The sequence below is a fragment of the Ostrea edulis genome, chromosome 10, assembly GCF_947568905.1.
Source record: "Ostrea edulis chromosome 10, xbOstEdul1.1, whole genome shotgun sequence".
NCBI classification, from domain to species: Eukaryota; Metazoa; Mollusca; class Bivalvia; order Ostreida; family Ostreidae; genus Ostrea; species Ostrea edulis.
In genome coordinates, this window is record NC_079173.1 from 39672335 (window position 1) to 39700095 (window position 27761).

A 27761-nucleotide genomic window follows, 5' to 3' on the forward strand; every position below is an offset into this window, starting at 1 on the left:
TTGATGGCGATGGACGCTGACCAATAGCAATAGATCACTTGTAGTTGAGTAACTCGGGTGACATAAAAACCTACACTGTGCAGTACAGTAGGCATGAATGTACTCTGGTGTAATTTCTTGTAATGCAACAATAACAGAATAACAGCAACACGTATAATAGAGTTAAACATAATACTTCTATTACAAAAGTGTATAATTATGCTTACAAAATTGCATTTGCTATTTCATATTGTACATTAGAAAAACAAAGCACAATCGTAAAAAGATGCAAGCAACGTCTTTTCAAACGCCATGCTGATTTTGGAGGTTTACACTGACACGATTACATGTACAAAGAATTTCATCCTGGAAAAAAAAAAACAATCACCAGGTAATACAAAAAGAAAAAAAGACCCCCCCCCCCCCCCCAAAAAAAAAGGAAAACCCATAAACAATCCAATATAGCTATCTCCTTAATTTCCTTTCACATGATTTCAATATAATTTATGTCTACTTTTAACAGAGGTTTGGCATCTATAAGTACACTATGGGACATAAGCTAACAATCTGCCAATACATATTAACATACACTGGGTTACTGACTATCTAATGATAATGAGTGACTGCTATACATGTATATATTTGGTTAATATTGCATATGGAAATTCTGGACAAAGATGATACATGAAGATATAACAGGTGAAAAGTGTTCTGGAGCACTTAAAAAACAGGAAAATAAATTTAGTTTATTTTAAAAATTGATTTAAATTACTTCTTTGAGGAGCTTTATTTTTCTATCCACCGAGACTGCATTTCTATAATTTATTATCAGGGACACTCATATCCAAATTCATCAAATATAAATATACAATAATTAATTAAAAATACCAGAATACATGCATCATATTTACTTCCATTGTTCTTGTAAAACCTAACCAAGTTTTGTTTTTTATTATACATGTAATTTACAAACAATCTTGTGAATACTCCAAACATTACATATGTACATGTAATACCATTTTACAACATGGTAGTTCATCTCTGAATATATGTCACCTGTTCTACACTGCCCGGTAAATGTTTGTATTTAACCGGACACTGGGAAGTCCTTAAGGTAGGATTTACGAGCATCCATATCGTCTGCTGGCCTGTTATGTGGGGTCCAAACCGGTTCTCCCACGAAAAAACGGTGGGCCTGAATGTAGTTCTACAACGATATAACTTAGTGGTGAAGAAAAGCAGAAATGTTGTGGCCTACAAACTAGGATCAAGTTCAAGTGACAACAGTTTTATTGAAGGAAACAAAACAATTGTACAAGTTAGTGGTGATGAAAAGCAGAAATGTTGTGATTGATTGATTGAATATTGTTTAACATCCCTCTCGAGAATTATTCACTCATATGGAGACGTCACCACTGCCAGTGAAGGGCTGCAAAATTTAGGCCTATGCTCGGCGCTTATGTCCATTGAGCAGAGAGGGATCTTTATCGTGCCACACCTGCTGTGACACGGACTTCGGATTTTTCGGTCTCATCCAAAGGACCGCCCCTTTAATCGCCTCTTACGACAAGCAAGGGGTACTGAGGATATATTCTAAGCCGGATCCCCACGGGGTTGTGTCCTACAAGCGGGTCAAGGTCAAGTGACATAAGTTTTACTGAAGGAAATAAAACAATTATATAAGATATTGGTGATGAAAAGCAGAAATGTTGGGACCTACAAACTAGGGTCAAGTGACAACAGTTTTACTAAAGAAAACAAAATCAAGGTCTTTGTGATTTAAATATTTAGAAATAATATTAGATTTGTAGATTTAGTATGGATTTTGTAAAAAGGAATTATTAATGTGGGAGAAACAGTATTAATCAGAGAAAGCCCACTTCTATACAGCCAGTACTTCATTTGGGAGACTTTACAATTGACATTTCATAATCATATCTCCTTTAGTGTGCCATAATATGATGAATGTGATGTGATGTCAATGCTTTTACTTAGTGAGACATACACTGAATGTGATGTCAATGATATTATTTAGTGAGACATTATATGAAGAATGTGATGTCAATGGTATTATTTAGTGAGACATTATATGAGGAATGAGATATCAATGGTATTATTTAGTGAGACATTATATGAGGAATGAGATATCAATGGTATTATTTAGTGAGACATTATATGAGGAATGTGATGTCAATGGTATTATTTAGTGAGACATTATATGAGGAATGAGATATCAATGGTATTATTTAGTGAGACATTATATGAGGAATGAGATATCAATGGTATTATTTAGTGAGACATTATATGAGGAATGAGATATCAATGGTATTATTTAGTGAGACATTATATGAGGAATGTGATGTCAATGGCATTATTTAGTGAGACATTATATGAGGAATGAGATATCAATGGTATTATTTAGTGAGACATTATATGAGGAATGAAATATCAATGATTTTTAGTGAGACATTATATGAGGAATGAGATGTCAATGGTATTATTTAATGAGACATTATATGAGGAATGTGATGTCAATGGCATTATTTAGTGAGACATTATATGAGGAATGAGATATCAATGGTATTATTTAGTGAGACATTATATGAGGAATGTGATGTCAATGGTATTATTTAGTGAAACATTATATGAGGAATGAGATATCAATGGTATTATTTAGTGAGACATTATATGGGGAATGTGATGTCAATGGTATTATTTAGTGAGACATTATATGAAGAATGAGATATCAATGATTTTTAGTGAGACATTATATGAGGAATGTGATATCAATGGTATTATTTAGTGAGACATTATATGAGGAATGAGATATCAATGGTATTATTTAGTGAGACATTATATGAGGAATGTGATGTCAATGGTATTATTTAGTGAGACATTATATGAGGAATGTGATGTCAATGGTATTATTTAGTGAGACATTATATGAGGAATGAGATATCAATGGTATTATTTAGTGAGACATTATATGAGGAATGTGATGTCAATGGTATTATTTAGTGAGACATTATATGAGGAATGAGATATCAATGGTATTATTTAGTGAGACATTATATGAGGAATGAGATATCAATGGTATTATTTAGTGAGACATTATATGAGGAATGTGATGTCAATGGTATTATTTAGTGAGACATTATATGAGGAATGTGATGTCAATGGTATTATTTGGTGTGACATTATATGAGGAATGTGATATGTCAATGGTATTATTTGGCATGACATTATATGAGGAATGTGATGTCAATGGTATTATTTAGTGTGGCATTATGTAATGAATTGGATTAGCAATATGTGATGTGAACATTATTGTCCTACAACAGCAAGACATTCAAGTTCTTCATAGGAAAATCTGCTTGAATATATTCAATATTTAACCTGTTCTTCCAATCTGTTGTGTAATGTCACAAACATTCATATGACATTGAAAATTAATTGGATTTTTAAACAATAATTCAAATATTTTAACAACAACGAAAATCCTTGATAAGAAAATGATTTAAATGGATAATACAGGCCATTTTGTTCAAATCTTTTTTAAAGAATCAATATGAGTTCAAATGACTCATACAAGGCCTGTAAATAATAATACTTAAATGTTATGGTTTTGTCTGCATTTATTTCCAATTTTAAAACTATTAAAATTTTCGAATTACATCACCTGAAGGTTAATATAAAAGCTTTGGTACATACTTCTCACCTTTTCGTCCAGAGTAAAACCTTTGGTAGACAAACATTTCTCACCTTTTCGTCCAGAGTAAACCTGTGGTAGATACCAGCTGGGAGGATGATAAGGTCATTGGGCACTACTTCAATCCGGATCCATTTGTCATTTTTGTCTCGAACATCAAAGTATCCGCTCCCCTCAGTAACATAACGGATTTCCTCGTCGACATGAAGATGCTCCTCAAAGAAATGCTTCAGCTAAAATTGATTGCAGTTCATATTAACAATCAGAAAATGCTATCATCTGATCAGTTTGTCATCAGATCTATTGCTTTGATATTATGTGTTATTATATACCCATTGATGTTTCGTTGTTTGATGCGGTTGATTTCACAGAGTGTGATCCGATTTTCTGGATCACCACACTGTGGTGTTTTCTGATTCTGTAACCTCTGAAACTGATGACGTCACAATGCATCAATGCAACATTTTTGTAGAAAATATCGACCTTATCTCAAACAAAATTGCATACAGAAAATATAATCTCACTGTATGTCTGTGTTTTAAATAATTTATATTATATTCATTATCTTATAAATGTGGATTTGAAATACATAAGGGGGTATATACATAATAAACTGAGTTGACAGAAGCGGATCATCAGATAAAACTTGACGCTTCACGTCTCCTGTCAACTCAATGTGAGCCGACTCTTTGGATCAAGTTACTGTAGTAATAATATATACATGTATGTATTAATTATGTAAATATTCATTTGTCATGTACAAATTTTGAATATGAATTACTAGTACATTGTAAATCTACCCCAAAAGTTCTGTAAAAAGAAGGCACCACTGAATTCACCTACCAGCACTATCCATTCGATTATTGATTAAATATTGTTTAACGCCCCTCTTGAGAATATTTCACTCATATGGAGACATCACCATTGCCAGTGAAGGGCTGCAAATTCTAGGCCTATGCTCAGCACTTACGGCCTTTGAGCAGGAAGACGGACCTTTATTGTGCCACACCTGCTGTGAAAAGGACCTCGCGATGCCCCTGCGTTAAGGTGTCCCGAGTAAAGTTAAAGCAAACATCATATAATGTACCTCGGTGCACTTCATACTATATGACGTCACTATAAATGTACGTCATGATGTACAGGTCTATAGTTGTATCGCGGGGAAAATGTCATAATATTTTCTCGCTATTTATTGCCGTTATCTAGTGTTCAAGCTGTATGTGTTTAAATCTGTTTGTCAGATGATTTTTTCCCCAGTTTTCTTCGATAATATATATAAGTCTCATATTTTTATATATAGTATGTGCACGAAAGACTGTAAAGTAATCTTTACATCACTTTGTGAGCTTGATATCGCCCCCGATGTGTATAGTCATTTGGAATAAAGAAAACCAATGCATATACATATCGACTCCATACAGGTGAAAGATGACGATATTTTATTTCGATCAAGGCATATTCAGAAAGGTAACTAATTGCAGATTTAGGATTTTGATACCGAAGGTACAATATTTTGCCTCGTTTAGATACAATTTGAATGTGAATGTGGAAAATGCTCAACATTTGAGTTGAGATAATGGAAATTGCTATATTTGAGAGGATATTGTACCGATCCGTATCACTTTTTAAATTTACCACATCAATGTCGACATATCAAGCCCAAACTGCAAATGATTTGTGTGCATCTTTCACCTGTACCAAGGTGATAAACAAGTAAAAGTCTAGCGGATAAAAATAGCTCTACGTCACTTGTATGACGACGTAATAGTTAAGCAAAGGATTTCCCCACGTGATATGATGTTTGTTTATGTATTGACAAACAATTTTTACTAAAAATATGCAACGCTTGAAAGAATTTTACTTTTATATGAATATGCTTTATTACTTGTTATTTTACTCGGGACTCCTTAACCCCGCTGTGCCTATATAACTTGTACATGTATCAATAAATGGTACAATTTCCAATGTCAAGCACAATCACTTTTCCCCAATTTTGAGTATATATAAAACCCTAACACTCACTAAGACATATCATAATTCAAGGCTTGTAATTCATTTCATATGAAATGTTGTACATGATGACTAATTTCTTCCTTTCCTGAATCCTCTGAGCAGAAAGTAGAGGTCAATAAAATGGCACTCGTTTAAAAATTGTAAACAATGACTACTTTGTTTCCTCTTTCAAATATGGCTCATTTAGTGTTCATTCTGAAATAATTTAATTCTTATTGTATTCTAGTCTCTGATTGGTTGAATTCAAATTGAGGAAGGCAGGTTATTTTTGTATAAACTGGTTTGGTATGGGGACACACCCCCTTGACAACCAGTTGCTGGAACAATCAGACTGCTGTCGGAACTATTTTTTTCCTCTCTAAATAAAATTTACATTGCAGCACTGTTTGGGGCCTTTTATGGAATAGAAAGTCAATGTCTGCAATAAGATACTTCAGTTTAATACAAAGATTGTTTTCTCATTGTCAGTAAAAGGCTTTTTTTCCCCTTGCTATCTGTAATAAAGCATTTAGAAGATTGTCGTTGACAAGTACTCCCCGCCAAAATGTCTCTTTGTATCTTAACTAACGTCCCTCTCGAGAATTTTTCTCTCATTTGGAGATATGTCATCAATACCGATGAAGGTCTTAAAATTTAGGCCTATGCTCGGCGCTTACGGGCATTGAGCAGTGAGGGTTCTTTAGCGTGCCACACCTACTGTGACATGGGACATTTGTTTTTAAGGTCATCTCCAAGGACCCGTGACATTCACACCTGATTCCGAGTTTTTGCCGATGGAACTGTCACTACCTATTTTAATGACTACAAAAGGTCTTGCCGTGGCCCGGACTTGAACCCTGACTTTCTGCACGACTGTAAAGCATCCTGTTAATGAGCCAAATATCCCTTTGCATGTTTCTATTCAGTGAAAATCGACAATATAATGCACAGTTTTAGAGAAAGAGATCCTCGCACAGATCGCAAGCGTAATGAAAAACTCCGTTATGTCAGATGGCCATGCAATGTTAAATGGATCCGTCATTCTGATGTGCACATGGAGTTTGCATACTATATAGGCTAATGTAGCAGTGAGCTAAGGGAATAAGAAAAGATTTATGCTTTTACTGTGCATCAGCTGATGCCGTTTTGAAAGGACCAAAATTTATACAGAAATTCTGTTAGGTTCTCCCAGTCCGTGCCGATTGTCTTGTCAAAGGGATAAAGATTTTCAAAGAGAAACCCTCTGAAATAGACTGATGAGACCACACTCAGATAGGAACGATCACCTTTGTCAGAGTTTTGAACAGTCATTTTTTCACCTTGATTGTTTTTGAACGAAAAGAAAAAATATCTTGTCAGAAAAATAAATCTGTTCACTGTTTTATATCATCATTATGAATTTTAAATTGAACTTCAATGCAAAAACAAGAGGTACTGTGACCAATGCTCACTAAGAATACCCCCCGCTTACCCCAATCTCCCAAAGGGTGTTGGTAATAGGTATAAACTACCTCTTTTCTGAGTGTAAAAAACAAATGGCATGACAAACCGAACCATATTGCTACTTCGATGTCCAGTGCACCTGACCTTTGACCTTTTGACCCCAAAATCGATAGGGAACATCTTCATCCCATGGGTAGTCCATATATATGATATGGTGACGGTAGGTGGAAAGGGTAATGCTTTAGAGCCCGGAAACCATTGCGTCTACAGACGGACGGACAGATGGACAACCCGATTCCAGTATATCCCCCCCCCACAACTTGTTGCGGGGGGTATAAAAAGAGAAATAAATAAATTCCCTCCCTCCTTCCTGGGTCTGAAACCCCCGGGCGGCAATTCCAAACAAACATTTTTGTAAGGATGGACTGATATAAATATTTAATTTAGAAGGTTAAAAAAAGAAGAAACAGATGTAAAATAAACTAAGCATGCAAGGTTAAAGTTTTAAACTGTGGGTCAAACTTCAAGGTCACCAGATCATGGTATAAAATGTAAGGTATTGCTATATGGAATCTAAGTTTTCCTGGCTTATTTTTGGAGAAGAAGATGAAAATGTGAAAAGTTTAAAGACAGATAGACAATATGAGATACAACAGAAGATCAGAAAAGTTCACTTGAGCTTTTAGCTCAGGTGGCAAATTCAAAAGTTCTGGTAAATCAAGTCAGGAGTAGAAGTCCAAACCATGAAAATTTAGCAAACGGGACGCCACACAACAGGTGATCAGAAAAGGTCAACCCCACCCACCCACCCACCCAGAATTAGCACATAAAACATAGGTTCATTTTTTAAAGGGGCATGGACAGGATCTGAGCTGAAAATTTTCAAATTTCATTTTTCCATTTTTATTGTTTACAATGCTTAAATAAAGTATTTCTAATGGTCCTCCAAAATTTGAGTGTCAGTTGTTGAGTTACAAGTGAAATACAACACTCACAATTTTTTGTTATGTAAACATGGCTCGTGCCATGTTTTTGTTTACATATAGATTGCTCAGTAAAAAATAGCATGTTTAAAATAATGAGATGTGTAAAGTGCTAGAAACTAATTAATTTTGTTTTGAATTAACTTGTAAATTGAAAAAATACGCTTTTAATGAAAGTTTTACTAGTATTTCTAACCTATGGATGTAAACAACAATCAGATTGTGTAAACAAAAAAATGGCACGAGCCTTGTTTTACATAACAAAGGATTGCAAGCTCTGTATCCTCCCGGCTCCATGTACCTCTACAGCTGACATTCAACTTTTGCTGAGAATTTAGAAATACTGAAACATTTAAAGCATTCTAAACATTCAAAATGGAAAAATAAAATTTGAAAATTTTCAGCTGGAATAATTCAGAATTGTGTCCATGCCCCTTTAAGTACTACCCAGTATGAGTAAAAGATAAACACTGCAGTCAATGTAAGGAATTCTGACCTTTTCCTCGTAGTTGGGGAGTTTGTCTCTGCTGCATGTGATCATGTCCTGGTAACTGTAGCCCCGGTCTGCCCGTAACTTCTTCACCTGTTCCTCTCCTTTAGCCGGGTCAGAGTTAATCTGTTCAAATCATCAATAAATATGAGTGAGAAAAGGCACAGAGAATATTTGAATGCCCAAATTGAAGTGATTTCAACCTGATGGTAAATCCCAAAGATATTTTGCCAGGATGAATATTGGCTAGCCTTTTGAAATATTGTTTCAGCTGACCTGTATCCCCCCCCCCCCCTCCCCCTTCGTTTGATTGGAACTTTATTCTAAATTGTTTTCTCTTTTTATTCCAGTTTCCAATTATTGTGGATCCGATGGTTGTGAATTGTCAGGAAAAAAATAAATATCAATAAGACTGCTCTCTCCCCCCCCCCCCCCCCAAGATGTAATATAATTTTCGGAAAGACCTATCCCTATCCTCAGGAAACAAAAAACAAAAAAAAAACACGAGAAAAATATGCCTAGTTTTGATTGTTGCCATTGTCACTCTCTCAAATTCTGACATTTAAGGGGGAGAATTGTGGTCAGACAGGTTTGATCACCGGTGGCTAGATAGCTTAGTTTGAAATATATATGGAATACAGGGGCCTCTTGTCCACTCTATTCTCTATATACACAATTCATACACATGTATTAAGGTTTGTGGCTCACTACACCCAGAAATAGTTTCTCAAATCAGTACCAATTGATTTAATTATAAAAGATATGATGATATACAATAAGTATATATGCCAAAAAGGCAAAAAATATACAAATTTGGATATTAAAAACATGATTTTCAAAAAAATTATTTCAACACATATGGGATTTGAACTCGAGATCTGCAGTTCACCAGTCCAATGCTTTAACAACTGAGCTACGATGACAGACAAACAAATCGATCGATACAAATAATTTCACAAAACATTTAAATCGCCATCTTGAGACATGGTGTCATATACAGTATAAGCTTTAGTGTAGTGAGCTACCTTAAGGAGGAATGCTACACCAGAGAAATTTGATATGGATGAAAAGTGGAGGATATGTATGTTAACAATATTTTGAATTGAAAACTTTCAAATTTTCTTTAATTATAGTAAATAAAAAATAATTCAGTTTTAGTAGAATGGGATTTGAAAAAAAAATTAAAACCCATGCATCTGGACTCGAACACACAACTTAATACACAAATATTTTTATTCATGTTTTAAAAGAAAGTCAGTCATTATGACGATGTACAGTAGAGTACCTCCTTAATGACATATATATATACACTTGAGAGATTGTACTCAGGATGTCAGTTTAAAGTAATATTCTTAAAAATCAGTACCGGGGACTATAATAAGTATAAATAAGAACAAATTGGGTAAAAGGACCCTGAGGTTAGTAAAGCACCTGACCAGAGACTCGGAGGGTCCAGGTTCGAATCCAGGTCTTATCCATTCATAATACACAACCATGGATTTAAGGTGATTCCACCCTTCAAGAATAGGTTGCAATCTTATATTTTATTGTTGATTCTTCAAATAATATATTTTAGTAACAAATAAAAATGATAAAATAAGTAGATGTTGCAGTTTTGATAAATGTTTTATCAATTAGCACACCCATACCTGTATCAATGTCAGAAAATTGCAATTTTCCTTCATCAGCATTATCCAAATTTCGCAAAAACTGGTTGTAACGATGTAATAGTATTCATAACAATTTCATGAAACGGTTTCTTTAAAAAATAAACAAAATATTTGTGAAAAATAAGGGAAACCTATATGTAACATTTTTGGATAGAATAAGTCGATCATGAGTGACAGAAGTCAAACTTAATCTTAATTCTTCTTCCACTACGGAGTTGAACTCATGCTTGAGTGTTGGATAAACTGGATCTACTCAATAAATAACGGCATAATCATGTTACTTGATATACAGCAGATCTTTGATATACAGTTTATTCCGTCTACCCCACCATCCCCCACCACCACCCTACACGGTTGTTTTAATTTATACTTATTTCACCTGTGCCATATGCAAATGTTTGAAAATTTGCATATTCCTATAGTAATTTAATGGAATAAACCAAATTTAAAGAGCAAATAACTCTTACACTTTATCGCGAATCAAATAACATGATAATGCCTAAATAACAAATGAAAGCAAAAACTTCGGAAACAACATTCGGTACTTAATGACTTTGATCACTTCAGACACAGATGCTTAGGTACACATCTAACCTTATACATATGTAAATAATTTACATATGTATAAGATTCATATTTTAAAGCCCAAGCACCAGTGCCTGCAGACAGTGCGTGCACACATGCATACAGTAGACCTATTTGTTATCTGCTACCACATGCAGGCACCTGAAGTGTGGATAGCTTGTATAGATCCGCTCTCCCATTTCTAGTGTGACAGGGAGAAAATGCAACGGACCAGACCGGGATTCAAACCCAGGCCTCCTGAATCTCTAGTCAGGTGCTCTACCAACTGAGCTAACTGGCCACCGGCAATCGAACCCGGCTGACTGCTACATTACTCCCTCCTTAAATGTCTTCACACTTGAAGACATCAATCTAGGATCTTTATCCCTAGCTGGCATTTTCACCTGTCAGTTCCAGGGGCTGGTCTACGGCACCAAATGTAACAGGAAGGGAGAAGATGAAAAGGACCAGACTGGGATTCGAACCCGGCTGACCGCTACATTAGTTTAAACAGAACCAATAATTTATCGGTTCTGTAAAAAAAACAATTTCATTCTAGAAAGGGGGGGGGGGGGGGGGGGGTTCTAGCCAGCTATCCACACTTCAGGTGTCTGTGACTACTAGGCCTATAATAGTCACAAACTGACAAGAAGTGAAGTTTGAAGAAGAAATTAAATGACAAATCACCAGGATGTCACAATGTGGATTTACAGCGCTTTAATAGTCTGCAGCTGTACATTAATTTCAAAATGCGCACATCGCAGAAAGTCCGCGACTCAACCATGCAACATACAGTACATGTACCTCAAAATACAGGACCCCCAGTTCCTCCAGCTGATCCAGGGTGACAAACTGTGGCGGGTCCGTCATGTGGGGTTTCCTCTGATCCTCAGTCACATCGTTCATGAACCATGCTCGTACCATCTTTAGATTTTGGACTGCGACCGGTGTTTACCTCTACAACGTTGACACACTTATTGCACGGAGTTCACGAGCGAGTCGGTTCCTAGTCGTTTCGCCACCCTGTTAACTCGGCTTTGTCATTACACTAACATTTTATTTAATGGCTCGTTAAAACACTTCTTATAAAGTAAGATTTCACCATCGAAAAAGTGATACAAGCTCTCAATCATTTCATATGATTTTTTTGGGGGGTGATTTTTCCCGAATTGATAAAAAAAAAGGTGTTTGGTTTCCACTTGAATAAGAAATTTCGCTGTGATTTGGTGCATGATATGAATATCTAATAAAACATGCCTAAATGATTCACATATTACCGTTCTAAAAAAAATTAGAAAAAAATATTTATAAAAATTTAAAACATTATTTGTTAATATTTTTTTTAAAATCTATGAATAGAGTCTTCAAAAAACATGTTAGTTAGAATAGAGATATATCGAGGAAATATATTATAAATAGAAATTGAAACGAAATGACTGCATTTTAGATAAAATCACAATATTCAAACTGGAGAAAAAAGCACAGATCCCGATCAATATTGATAGAAATTATCAAAATAATCATAGTGTTGCTAAATGTATGCACTGCATGTTCATCAAGAAATCAATTTCCTTTATAAAGTCGTTTAATTTGTAAACCATTTTACATCAAGGAAATGTGGTTTTCTGATTATAATGTTCAATATGACTTTTTCTTTTAATAATTCCCATCGGGCTTAGTTCAAATTAGAAAAATCGTAATATTTCTGAATTATGACCATTTCATTTCAATTTCTTTTTAAAATATATTTGTCTGATATATCTTTTTTTCCCTAACTGACATGTTTTTGAAGACTTTATCCGTAGATTTAAAAAAAAGATTAGCAAATAACGTTTTAAATTTTCATAAATATTTTTTATTCAAAAAATTAGAACGTCTGTCTGAGTCGTTTAGGCATGTTTCCTTAGATATTCATATTATGCATCAAATCACAGCGAAATTTGGACTCTAGAGTATCTTATTTGGAAACAAGATACCCTTTTTATCATTCTGGGATAAATCATAAAAAATATCATATAAAAACTTGAGAGCTAGTATCACTTATTCGATGGTGAAATCATACTTCATAAGAGGTGTTTTAACGAGCCATAAAATAAAAATTCAGTGGAATGAGCTACAGTGTACCTTAAAATATTTATGTTAATGATTTAAAAAAAAAAAAGTTTGCTGATTGATCCATGCTTTCTAAAAATTGTTCTATGTTTTGACAAAGGAATGAAAGAAAACATTAAAATATTAACAACTTGTATTATTCATAGGTAAAAAAAAAAATCCTGTATGAAAATGGTTTATATTTAACAGTGTTATAAAAAAAATTAAATCGTGTTTTTTCTCATCAACTTAGTAAAAGTATTTAGAGATTTACAATTAAAAAATAATCATTTTACGTCATGTTTGAACTTTAGGAAAAGCCATTGGTGACTGCAATTCTCAACTTTGACAAATCTTTTCTGTTTCACTGTGGCAGTGGATTTCTTCAAGCTATCAAATTTATGATCAGATCTTGAAGTTGTATTTCATGGATTTGGCTAAGCCTACCGTTCATTTAGTTCACATCGTAAATTAAAGTTAAAGACCCTTTTAATGAATTTTGCAACTTTCTTTAGTTATTTCATTGGTCAATTTATACTGGAGTAGTACGTGAATTATACATTGTAGATCTGCCGAAGTTGAAACGTGCATGTTGTGTAAACCTTCTAGACTGAATAAATTCTAAAACTTAAAATACGAATAATAATTTTTTATGGTACTGTAATGAATCGGTTTTTATTTTCCCCATCTCATTGTCGGTATTTAAGTCAGAGCTAATTTCTGCATGAAATGCTTTTGAAAATTCCGAAATAATCCCGTATATAAGAACACCCGGTCCCAATAAAAACAAGACGGAATTTAAAAATGAAAGGTGAAGATAACGAACAGCGATCAATCTCACAACTGCTTTAAGCAATACAAAATAAAGAGTTGAGGGCAAACACGGACCCCTGAATATACCAGAGGTGGGGTCAGGTTCCTAAGAGGAGTAAGCATCCCATGTAGACCGGTCACACCCGCCGTGAGCCCTGTATCTTGATCAGACAAACGGAGTTATTCGTAGTCAAAATCAGTGTGCAAAGAACAGCCTAACAATCGGTATGAAACATGTCAGACAGCATTTGACCAATGATAGGTTGTATTGGCGAACTTGATCGTTATAACGACCATAGAATTTGCGAAATCTTATGTGAATCATCAGAAAGGGTACTAAAACCCTGAAGTTAAAGGCTATGTACCGAAAGACACAATAATTTACTTCTTAATTTTTGCATAATCTGCTATAAAGTGCCCCTGGTCTCTACGAGGACGAACATCAATGCCTCTATCAGATGAATGAGGAAACCCAAAACCTTGGGGGGTACCCAGAAACGGCATGAGATAAGGCGAAGAAGGACAATGTGGTTGCTCCATCAGTTGTATATTTGATTGCATCACATTTCCCAAGCTTCTAAATTGATATACTCCCTATTTTCCCTTTTCATCAACTGTCCCAAACCCTTCACATGTTTCCCCTTTTATCCAATCAGCTACAACATTTGCAATTTTCTTATCCTCGGCTACACCGTACAACTTCATTTGTAAGCTTACATAAATCAGAATTCTCATATTTACAATGAATGAATGTTTTGGAGTAAAAATCAGCATCTTTTAAAATTGCCACATCAACAGATATTAATAGCCCGGGTGGGAGTGGTAGTAGCTGCCTGACCATTCGTAGTTACTGAAGCGTTGTATGAGCCTCAGCATAAAAGCGGAGTTAAGATTGGCCTTTTTGGTGACCCCACGAAATTTGCTTATGCAATCGCAACATGCACAGGTACCACTAAACTGTCAACGCTCTCCTCTCTCCCAGTTAGTCTTAAGACATTCCCCAAATTATCTCCTGTAAGGCCCTCAAACTCTTCAGATTACATCTACATTTAACACAAAGGTTAAATAAATGTCAACATATCTCCATAATGCTGTAGTGCTGTTTAATTATTTTCTTCAAATAACAATACCTGGTTAACGAGTGGCTCTTCTCCAATCTATTCAAATCACCGTTGTCAATTCTCAGCTCCTGAGCAATAATTTTTAAAGACTGGCACCAGAGACTTCCCGAGAAGGGAATATTTACTAGGCCTGAGGTCATTCACCCTTAATATATAAATAGATAATTTATTATATATGTATTTCCTTTTTTAAATATATGTTATCGGAAATTAAATTACAAAACTGGAAAGTAAGTGTCTAAATTCCATGGCCTGACACCGCGCACGAGCAATCAGCCCCGATAGCCTAAATATCAAATATTTCTACTACGTACTAACTGTGTAAAATCACTGTCGCAACTGTTTTCTCCCCACCTTTTACAAAATACGCATACATATGTCTATTCTACCAGAATATATTTAACCATATATTAGTTTTCAAACCAGAGACCAGTTTCGAAATTCACGCTACCGTAAAAAGCGTGTATATATGTGAAAGTATATATTGTACTTAAAATCTTACCGATCGTTCATAGGGTCCTCGTAACACAAACCCCATGCATTGAATTAGGCCACTGCCGTGAAAACTCGTGCAATATCCACCCCATTGTCACAACAATTAAAAATCATTACGGCCCCCACCGGATGAAATATATACCATCAATAAGATACAGCAATATGGTATAATATAAAGCTGAAACCTATTCCATTGCCTCAACGGTAAATCATGGAAATAGGTTTACAAAAATGCAATTTTATTTCATTGTCCCCCCCCCCCCTTCCGCCATGTACTAATTCATCAGAAAAATCGTTTATTGTTATATTATTTTTTTTTTTTACTTTACGTTTAAAACTGTATATCCAGATCTCAATACAACATATGATATTGTGCTTGATATATTTCAAGTTCAAGTTCTTTATTGATCTTAGGTCAAACGATTCATCAGAAACAGAATAACATAAATATGATACAGTATATACAAACATCACACCGGCGAGTATACATAAATAGAACAAAAGCTAAACTAAGCATCTATTCGTAAGCATGTTGAATGCAAGTACTTTCTTAAATTAACCAATTCTTTGACATTTTGAACACTTAGTAATTCAACCAGTTTGAAAGCACTCGGTCCTTTATAATACTATTCTTTTTATATATATATATATATATTAAGACATTCATTTCAAAATTACAGATTATATCCCTTATGCATAGCTCTAATCCTTAGAAGAATTTGACTCTGGTCTTTGGCACCTTGGTTTTTTTCTTTTAGTTCTTGCAAGTTTATTGTTATTTCGAATTTCCAATATTTTGGCTTGGGCATCACTGAAAAGACATCATTTGTCGAAATGCGCATCATGTGCATCAAAATTGGTACAGTATAAGTTTTACATTTTGATCTCAGTTCATTATAGTATTTATGGACATTTAAGTATGAAATGGAATTCATCCTCTACAACAAGTTACATTTTTCAAAATACCTGTTATTTTTAACAATAAAGTTCTAAATTCAATTAGATACATGTAATTCTTATATTTTCTATCTGATAGGTTTGCACAAGTAATATTTAACAAAAAATTGTCATTGGGGTGTTGATACATGGATATTAAAAAAAAAATAGACATTTTATGAATATTATCAAATATCTGTTGTTTTATTTTGCTGATGCCTATCAAAACCTGTTCTACTGATTTAAGAGCAGGAAGTAGACTTTGCTATTTTTAACCTCGACTATGCATTGTAGTACGTCATTATCAAAGCCTGGCTTTAAGTACTTTCAGTACTATGATTATCTCTATGAAGTTTGACCATAAAATGCCGTTACATGTACTTGCAGTAATTCATAACCAAAGGTTGCAAAAGAGAGAAGATACATTTAACTGATTACAAATATAATTTTGCCAATATTTAGACAATGCATTAACCATATTTCATAGTGAATTTATCGTTTATTTTCTGCAATACCAGACAATTTTCTTCATATAGCTGATTGAAAATTGTCCGTATATTAACAGGAACCTGTCTGTGTAATGACAATAAAACTCGCATGTGGATGACTATATTGCGTTTTCATCAACTTTTGATTATCTGCTGGAAAGGGAGAGGTGAAGTGTTCTTCTATCAACATTGATTTCGTAATTCAGTCATTGTTATTTCTCACATGATTATCTTTAATAAGAGCTATATTGCGGGTTTATACGCATTATACGACGGAGGAGTGACGAAATCATCGACGACGGAAGAAAGTATTATACTAGTGAACAATAAAGCTAAACATTAGTACCATTCACTGTGGATGTGTTTCTACAGCCCTGTAACTAAGTACTTCGTTACTAGCTTTAAAATACGAAAGTGTACTTAATTGCCGTGATAAAATTTAGAAATTCATTTCAAAAACTACAGATTATCTCCTTCATGCATAGCTCTGATCCTTAGACGAATTTGACTCCAGTCTTTGGCACTCTGTTTCCAAAATTTCGGCTTGAGCATCACTGAAGAGACATTGTTTGTCGAAATGCGCATCTTGTGTATCACAATTGGTACCGTATAAGTTTAACACAATCATGGTACTAAACAGTACGTTCATCAAAATTGCCCTATTCCTGATTATTCATTTTTAGCATCAGTTTAGCTCAGTGTCCTTAACCATGTATTGAATCTCACGAAATAGAATTTTCACATTGCAAGGCACCGGGTCTCCGGCAGCACTACTGTTTTATATACTGTTGTAAGTTCCTTTTTTTCGTCCTCCACGGATGATAAAAAGCATGCCATCCTAAAACATGTACATGTAAAAAGAAATATAGCACATTATTGCACACACTTAATACTATTATTTATCTTCTGAAAGTGACATCTCAATGGAACTACAGATTATTGCTGTCTGCTTAAATCTATTTCCATCTTTGGGGGGTGTGACGCATGCCTACCTTGATAAGCCCAGGAAGTCCAACCCAAAAATTGTAATTAGGAATGACTTTCATGCCGCTATTCTTTCTGACGAAGACTTGGAACAAAACTCCCCCAATTAGGTATACGGGAATCATGGCAACAAATCTAAGATATACAAAAACAGTTTGAATGAAAGACGAAGATGACGAACAGTGATCAATCTCAAAACTCATATAAAGAATACAAAATAGAGAGTTGGGCAAACACGGACCCCTGGATATATACCAGAGGAGGGATCAGATGCTCACACCCGTCGTGAGCTCTACGATCTGGTACATGTATTCCCTGTCTCTTCTACGAAATCATCAAGTCTATCAATAGTCCCATGTTGTTGATCTACACTTCCCAGCTGCACCACCTATCAGTGATTACTATAGAAATGAATCGCAGTGAGATAGCTGGGTTTTATTCACCAGTGTTAGATGAAAGGTGAAGATAACGAACAGTGATCAATCTCATAACTCCTATAAGCAATACAAAATAGATAGTTGGGCAAACACGGACCCCTGGACACACCAGAGGTGGGATCAGGTGTCTAGGAGGAGTAAGCATCCCCTGTCGACCGGTCACACACCCGCCGTGAGCCCTATATCCTGATCAGGTAAACGGAGTTATCCGTAGTCAAAATCAGTGTACCAAGAACGGCCTAACTACCGGTATGAAACATTGTATATTAAAGTATTGTTTGTCTGTCTGTTTTACATTCCGTTAAAAATTTTCACTCATATTGAAACGTCACCATCTGTAGGTGAAGCTCCACAAATTTAGACCTACGGCTTTAGCAGCTAGGGAATGTTTTTTAACGTGCCAACGCCTTACGTAAAACGGGACCTCCGTTTTTAAGGCCATATCCGGAAGACTCGTGATTTTTTGTTGTTGTTGGTATTATAGTATTATCTAACAAAACTAATAGACTCGTATAGTAAGCAGCTTATTACCGATCGTTATAGAACCTCATCACCTTCATTATGCATAGAAACCGGTAGACATAATAATATTCCCAGAAATATGAGGATTTGTAAATACTGTAATTTAAATGATATTGAAGACGAATTCCACTTCATTCTAGGATGCTCTCTTTATAATGAATTAAGAAAAAAATATATTACACAATTCTATTATGCAAAACCAAGTGTATTTAAATTGATCGAGTTTCTGGGTGTAGATAACATCAAAGAACTAAGGAATTTAGGTAAATATCTTAAATATGCCGCGAAACTACGTAATGACACTGTTATTAATTAGTATATAGAGCATATTTTCTCTCTCGCATATATCAGATACAGTACATATTATGAATCAGTGTAATTGGTTATGAATACCTGTAATATATATATATATATATATATATATATATATATTTCCAATATCATTTATTACAATTGTTTTGATTGGACAAAAATAAAGCTGAACAAGAGTTTACACATCAATAAATCCGAAAACGCGATGTATTCATACACGCCTGAAAACAAATAACATAGTGCAGGGAAACTATTCAAATTTTTGCAATTGTTAATGAAGTGAATGAATTGGAATTATAAGAATCAAACATTCTTTTTGAAGAATTTATCGATGTGTAAACTCCGGACATTTTACTCACAAACTTAACATAAAAGTGCTTCGCACTTTTATTCAGTTTGTGAGTAAAATGTCCGGAGTTTACACATCGATAAATTCTTCAAAAAGAATGTTTAATCCTATAATATATATATATATATATATATATATATATATATATATAGATACTGTGTTTATATATAACTTAAATTTATGGAATAATATTACTATATAACGTTATATAAGTTTATACACTCTCCATATACGGTTCCTGTATGCATTATATCTTTATATCTACTGTACTGCCTGTGTATATTTATGTGAATCCAATGAGCTGTATCGCTCACGGAAATAAGGACAATGAAACTGAATCTTCTGTAATTACCTGCAAATTTTCTTATACTTACATAATAATCAAAATGGTTCCGGCAGACAGTCCAGCATCTGACCTGGGACATGAGTATTTACTTTTGAAAGACAAATTCTGAAAAAATAGAGTGCATTACTTAGACGAGAAGGATTTTCAATTATTGAATTATTATTCATACGCAACTGTAAACACACTATCAAAATTTTACATGTAAAATACACAATCTCATCATTGTACATTTATCATTAAAGAGAAATTATTTCAGAATGTTGAGTGATAAATTTGACATGTTCTGTTCACGGAGGATCGCCTAACCATGAATTTAAGTTTAGCAAAAGGTGAAATAAGAATTAATACAAAAAACAACTGACAAAATGACGTACTTAATTGACGCCATGGAAAATTTACTGTGTTACTTCATCATTAATGTGTTCTGATTTACTGTGTTACTTTATCTTAGTAATTCTTGTCAAATTGCAGATACGGATGAAATAAACTACAAAAGGTAATTGACAATGCTGACAGAATAAATTGAGTAGTTTTTTTTTCAAGTATCAAAATGTTTAAATCAGAGGTTAAAGTTCAACGAAAGGTGAAATAAGAAGTAATACAAAAAAAAAAAAAAAAAAAAAAAAAAAAAAAAACCAAAAAAACCCCCAACCAACAATAATAAACGTCCTTATTTGACGCCATGAAAAATTTCATACTGTTAAATTTCCCATTTGTATGAGACCAGAAAATGTATGCAATGAACTTTCTATTTCATGAACTGATATTTAGTCAAAAAGTTCTGTGCTTCACAGATGCATCAAATCTTGTTAAAGTAACCCTCTTTCAGTATACATTCATTATAAGAGATATGGTCTTAAAGGGGCATGGACACGATTTGAGCTGAAAATGTTCAAATTCTATTTTTAAATTTTTATTGTTTACAATGCTTAACTAAAGTTTTTCTAATGGTCAACCAAATTTTGAATGCAAGGTGAAGATAACAAACAGTGATCAATCTCATAAGTCCTATAAGCAATACAAACTAGATAGCTGGGCAAACACGGACCCCTGGACACACCAGAGGTGGGATCAGGTGCCTAGGAGGAGTAAGCATCCCCTGTCAGTTTTTTAGTTAGAAGTGAGACACAGCACTTGCAATTCTTTGTTATATAAACAAGGTTCGTGCCATGTTTTTGTTTACATTAGACTGTTTAATAGAAAATAGCGTGTTTAAAATAAAATGAGCTGTGCAAAACACTAGAAAAATATTTGATTGTGTGAAGAATTCACTTATGAATTGAAAAAAAAAAACTGCTTTAAAAACATTACACGAGCCTTGTTTACATAATAAAGAATTGTGATCTCTGTATCTCCCATGTACCTTGACTATTGACATTCAATTTTTGCTGATCAATAGTAATACCTTAGTTAAGCAGTTTAAACATTAGAATTCAAAACAATTTCTAGAACAAATCGTGTCCATGTCCTTTTAAGTTTAATACACAATTATAATACAATATAGTGCAATTGTTTTCTTTAAATAATGATAATAAAAACATTCTACGTACGTATGTCGCTTGCCCTGTTTCCCCAGTTGGCTCAAAGACATCTGGACCTTGCTGACAGAAAAGAAACAGAGTTGTGATTCTGAAATGGATGAAAGGTGACGATAATGAACAGTGATCAATTTCATAGCTCCCACAAGGAATACACAATAGAGAGTTGGCGAACACGGATCCCTAGATATACCAGAGATGGGATCAGGTGTCTAGAAGGCAAAAAATCCCCTGTCGACCGGTCACATCCGCCGTGATCCTTATATCCCAATCAGGTAAACGGAGTAATCCGTAGTCAAAATAAGTGTGCCAAGAACGACCTAACAATCAGTATGAAAGCCGACAGACAGCATTTAACCCAATGATAGGTTGTATTGGTATACTAAATCATTATAACGACCATACACTATGAGAAATGCTGACTTTAAACGAGACTGCTGAAACCCTTGTAACATCAAATTGTTTGTCGATTTAAAAACGATTAATGCTAATTGATATTCTATGTCTATTGCTTTCTTTTATGTACATTATCTACACTTGTTCGTATGTGTATGGTATGGACAAATATTACCAATGTCTTTCAATGTTAGATTTATTCTCGATAAAAATGAAAAAAGGCTCTATGATAGCTTCCTTTGATATAATAAAAATCATTGTGGAATAAGTTATATACCGCATCACCAGTTGTGGAAACTGATGGAAAAAAATCAAATGGGTATAACGAAATACTGTAAACTAAGTTTTTTGCGAGCGAGAAATTTTCGCGAAGATAGCGATAATCCCATCATCGCGAATAGTTCACGTCGTAAACCAGTCCATTGATGTCTCTTATATTTCCTTAATAACTAGTCTATCTCTGTTAAATCGCGAAATAAAGTAGTCGCGAATAAAAGCTGCTTTACAGTATATATGGGCTTACCTTAAATCGTTGCTCTTTGTAACGGTATCTGCCTGATATGTGAGTGTGTACACTTGTTCTGTGTCATCATAACCAAAAACAGCACTCTCCTGTGTTCCACAGTTGTACTGCAAATCTGCATGGGTTTGGCATACCTAGAACACGAGCTTAATTTCACGTTTTGTGTAAACCGTTTAAAAAAAAAATGAAGAAGAAAAAAATGCAATGTAAAGGATGTTTTGGGACGCAACACAGGAAATGGCCATGCATGAAATGATTACGTTGATCACAACTGATAATCTATTAATCATTTTTTTTTATGATGACATTAAGGAGAACATTTAGTGAAAGGTAAGCATCCCGTATAATCCTATAGCCATAATCTCCTGTACCCCCCCCCCCCCCCCTTCCCTCCAGTAATTGTATTAATGTATCACATGCATGAGAATATGAGATTGATCACTGTTGGTTGTTTCCACCACTTCGTGCTCACGGCGGATGTGACCGATTGACAGGGGATACTTACATCGCCTAGAAGCCTGATACATGTATACCCAGGGTTACGTGTTCTCTGTTTTGTTTTCCTTATAGTAATTATGAAATTGATCACTGTTCGTTATCTTTAACTTTCATGCATCTAATTGTATACATTTTGCTGAGAATTGGTCAAAGCTAATTTTCATTAGACAAGATAATTACCGCTGCATTAGTGCATGCTCCTTCCGAGAAAGATGTGCATGGATTCCAGGAAAACGTGTCCAACCCGCTACTGTCCAATACGTCATTAAATCTGGGAAACAGAAGCAGACATATAGCAAAGGTGTCACTCTAAGACCTCTACTGTTTATTGACAATTGCACATTATGTCATGTTTGATGATATTGTATTCTCTCTCTCTCTCTCTCTCTCTCTCTCTCTCTCTCTCTCTCTCTCTCTCGTGAATAAAGTCCACACAAGTTGTTTAAATTGATATTAAGAAAACAATAAACACACGCTAAATGTATAAATATAGAATTTATCATTGTTTTTAAATCGGTACTTCATGTATTAGGATTTTTTCATAAATCTAAAAGTTCTTCTTTGACTCATCATCCAAACTTTGTAGTATTTCTATATTCTGTAGAAATAGCACAACCGATACTCTCTAAGAAGATGCAGAACGTTCCAAATGTCAAAGAGAAATTCTGAATGCAAACCATTTTTTGTGGAATAAATAGTACTCAATAAGTTACACTGTACATTGTAAAGAAAACAATATCTAGATTTATGAATACCTGTGCCCATCCCCTGAATCATAAGGCGACGCACCTATACCACAAATACAGGTATAAAAAGTAAACAGCGAAAATGTAAAACTGAAAATGCACACAAAGTCAACCATAGTAATGGTGTGAATATCCGCTACTGTCTGACTCGTCACGAAGTTTGAGAACATATACATCAAATCATTATTTACGGCCGTCAATCTTTACCAATACCCGAAAATAAAAACACGTACATACAAGTAGACACAATTCAACGGAACCGACATCATTCGAACGACCAGTTATATTTGAAAATTAGATCGTTATAACGACCATAGAGTTTACGACACGTTGACTTTAAACCTTTCACCAGAGAGTTGAAACCCATATAACATCACGTTATTTGTCAGTAGATTGCCTCAATCTAAAAACTGATCCTACGCAGAACATGCTCTTGCGTTTCGATGTAGAGATTATTTCCAATTTTAGACATTGTCCTTCCCATCACGATATCTGAAATTAAACAGATATCAAACTCTTCTACTGTCCTTCACATCACAATATCTGAAATCAAATAGATGTCAAACTACTCTACTGTCCTTCACATCACGATATCTGAAATTAAACAGATATCAAACTCTTCTACTTTTCTTCACATCACGATATCTGAAATTAAACAGATGTCAAACTCTTCTACTGTCCTTCACATCACGATATCTGAAATCAAACAGATATCAAACTCTTCTACTGTCCTTCACATCACGATATCTGAAATTAAACAGATATCAAACTCTTCTACTTTTCTTCACATCACGATATCTGAAATCAAACAGATGTCAAACTCTTCTACTGTCCTTCACATCACGATATCTGAAATCAAACAGATATCAAACTCTTCTACTGTCCTTCACATCACGATATCCTAAATTAAACAGATATCAAACTCTTCTACTTTTCTTCACATCACGATATCTGAAATCAAACAGATATCAAACTTTTCTACTGTCCTTCACATCACGATATCTGAAATTAAACAGATATAAGACTTCTACTGTCCTTCAAATCACGATATCTGAAATCAAACAGATATCAGACTCTTCCACTGTCCTTCACATCACGATATCTGAAATCAAACAGATATCAAACTATTCGACTGTCCTTCACATCACGATATCTGAAATTAAACAGATATCAAACTCTTCTACTGTACAATATTTGACTCCTTTAATTCGAGCACAGTAAACGGGCACACTTTTAGTAGGAGTATCTGTAACTTGCCTATAACACTTTATTAATTCATAAGACCCATTGTATGTATTTAAAACATGGGTAGTTGGGCGAGCAGTAATAAAGCCCTTGATAAATTGATATTCTTTAAACGTAAGATATCCTTATATACGATATATATCGTTGATTTTTATTTTTGAAATAAATTTTACATTTTCTGCCTTGTCAAATAATCTAGCACTTCGCGAGTACAAGAAAATAAAAATAGTCGATAATACCAGTGTCTAGTCTAAAAGCATAACATCGCTCATATCAACGAACACCCTATAAAATGACGAATAATAACTGGCCTTCAGCATGAGGCGTATTTACCATTGCTCATAATTAGGACAAAAAGTGATAAATGTACAAATTTGGCCATTATTTTCAATTTTCATGTTGAAAAACTGCCAAGAGGCGCAATAACACGATTCACTTAGGGAATTTATACCTTATGAAATGTTTTAGAGATTGACGGCAAAATCGCACTCATGCGACATTGAGAGAAAGTTGATTGTAAGAAAGCAAGGCCAATATCGTACTCTTTCATGATTCCCTTTGATTTGAAAATCTTACACTGGATTTAACTAAGCAGTTTGATTTGAAAATCTTACACTGGATTTAACTAAGCAGTTTGATTTGAGAATCTTACACTGGATTTAACTAAGCAGTTTGATTTGAGAATTGTTTGAATCATTCATGGATCATTTGGTACACTTCTATAGCACAACAAATCGTTACATAATTCAATGTGCCATATTCACTCAGACGAATAACTTCGGTTAGATGTGTTGATGACGCAGTGGGAAAATTTCTCATTCAAATTTAGTGAGCTTTATATGTTCTAAACATCTTCAGAAATAGTGGGATTTTTTTCGTTATAGATTGCATGCCCTGATCAAGTAACTTATTTTATTAAAAACTTTTCCAAATGACCCAAGTTGCAAAGTTATAACACATTGTCTAGACAAAGAGACGTTTATCCAAAATACAAGGACACCCTGTCTGAAATTATGCTTTAAGAAAGGCGAAGATATAGCGAACAGTGATCAATCTTACAACTCCCACAAGGAATACAAAATAGAGAGCTGGACAAATACAGACCCCTGGACACACCAGAGGTGGGATCAGGTGCCTAGGAGAAGTAAGCATCCCCTGCCGACCGGTCATACCCACCGTGAATCCCATATCTTTGTGAGGTAAACGGATGCAAGGATATTCTGCCTCCATTGAACATCTGATTCTAACATTTATACCGGATTTTATTCTTCCTTCAATATAAAGTCAGGGCCCTGAGAATTATTTCAGGTATTTCTACTCGACACCTTAACCTTGGTTAAATGACCTCAGTTCAGAAACATGGCGTACAGGTATTGTCTTTTATTTCGCGAGATCTTAATTTAGCATGGATGCGATGATGTATTTATTAACGAAACAAAACTCTCACGAATCATTACTTATTGCTTAAGTCTTCTATGTGTAAGAGTTTATAAGCGAGAACTGGATCGCAATCACGCATAGTCCTCGCAACTAAAATGTGATATACAGTTTATAAGTAACCTTGCTCCTCCCTTAAAATATCACGGTCAACATTTATTCTGACAGTCTTGATCTTGGCCTAAATTGCACTGACACACATTGTGATGTAATATAAAACTTGTGTGCCAATTATGAGCTTTTAATGTGTACATGTATCTCCAATACAAATTACCGGTCGCGGTATGTCGTTGGTAGATAGTTCGCTTCGTAACCGGAAGTTTGTGACTTGTGCCACGGCCGCGTCAAACCTAAGACATAAGCATAGGAAGTGATTGCTCCTTTGCCAAACGCTCGGTATTTAGATGCGAGAATCACGGGTCTTTCAGATATGACCTGAAGAACGGAGATCCCGTGTCGCGGCAGGCGTTGGCACTCTAAAATCCCAGAGCACTAAGCACACATTGCGGTACTACGCCTACAGCAGGTATCGTCTCAATATGAAGGGAAAATTATTGCCAAGACGTATAAAAATTATCCAAAAATCAGACCTTGAATAGGTGTTGTCTCGATAATGAAACAACACTTTTACGGCCCTGGCCTGGGCACCATTGATCGGTCAAAATTTGTGGCACATCACGTAAAGCTTGCGACCACAGGGGCTAAGCCCGTTCTGGACCCGGACTCTGTGATACCATAAATATAGAAAGGGGTCTAATACTGACACAGATAAAAAATCTACCCACTCGCCTCAAAAGTCAGAAACTAGGTGCGATATACGTAATATGTCGGTCTCCCTGCATAGATTAATGTTCGAAGTACTTGCATGCCAAATAAATTTCAAGCAACAAGTTCTTAAATATAACAGAGATATACGTCATCGCCACTGTCATAGCCAAGAAAGCAACCAATGACCTGGACCGGTAAATGTCCTAGTAAAAATAAACAGGTGAAATCGAGAGAACGATGACGTATATCTCTGTTATTTTAAGAAGCTGTGGCTTGAAATTTGGCATGCAGGTATAGTTCAAGCATTAATCCATACATAGAGACCGGCAAATTACGCATATCGCACATAATTTCTTATTGTTAGGCATTTGAAGCCAGTGGATAGTTGTTTTTTTTTTTATCTGTGTCAGAGTTGGACCCCTTTCTATATTTATGGTATCACAGAGTCCGGGCCCAGAACGGAGTTAGCCCCTGTGCTTGCGATGTCTCAAAGTAAATGAAAAATTCTCAAATGAGACTTACAATAACAAACAACTCGGCCTATCATTGAGTAATCTTACAAACTGGTACTTACGCGGCTCCGTCGGATTTCGCCACCGGCGACAAATCAATCACGTCCCCATTGTCAAATTTACATTTACACGAATTCACTTTTTTACATGTGCTTTGTGCGGATATGTAAAACAGCGTGTTAAGTAGAGTTAATAAAATCACCAAGGATTTCATGGTCGTCAATGAGCTTAATAATCTCAGCAAATGAAATAATTTTCTGTTACAGTGAATCTATCTGTGATATGTAGAGGAGATAAAATATCATTGATATCGTCATTGTGTTTAAAATAGATAGATATGATATGTATATCGTGTATTTTAACTTCCTTTTCAC

At 34.8% G+C, this 27761-nt stretch overlaps 1 protein-coding gene across 2 annotated transcripts; it reads right to left on the reverse strand.

The window, feature by feature from the left end:
* Positions 1–157: 157 nt before the first annotated feature.
* LOC125666064 (acireductone dioxygenase-like) lies at positions 158–27626 on the reverse strand. 2 transcript variants are annotated; one of them, XM_048899192.2, is made up of 7 exons: positions 27450–27623; positions 22860–22950; positions 22182–22315; positions 21275–21353; positions 8603–8722; positions 3742–3921; positions 158–1186 (listed from the first exon to the last, which is right to left on the reverse strand). In XM_048899192.2, exons 1-7 carry the CDS (start codon positions 27599–27601, stop codon positions 1067–1069), a joined length of 876 nt encoding a protein of 291 aa, XP_048755149.2. In that variant the 5' UTR covers positions 27602–27623; the 3' UTR covers positions 158–1066. The 2 variants fall into 2 exon arrangements, with proteins under 2 accessions (XP_048755149.2, XP_048755148.1); XM_048899191.2 differs by lacking the exons at positions 158–1186; positions 3742–3921; positions 8603–8722 and adding exons at positions 15716–17612; positions 17767–17893; positions 19753–19829 and having other exon boundaries at positions 27450–27626.
* Between the last annotated feature and the right edge of the window lie 135 nt (positions 27627–27761).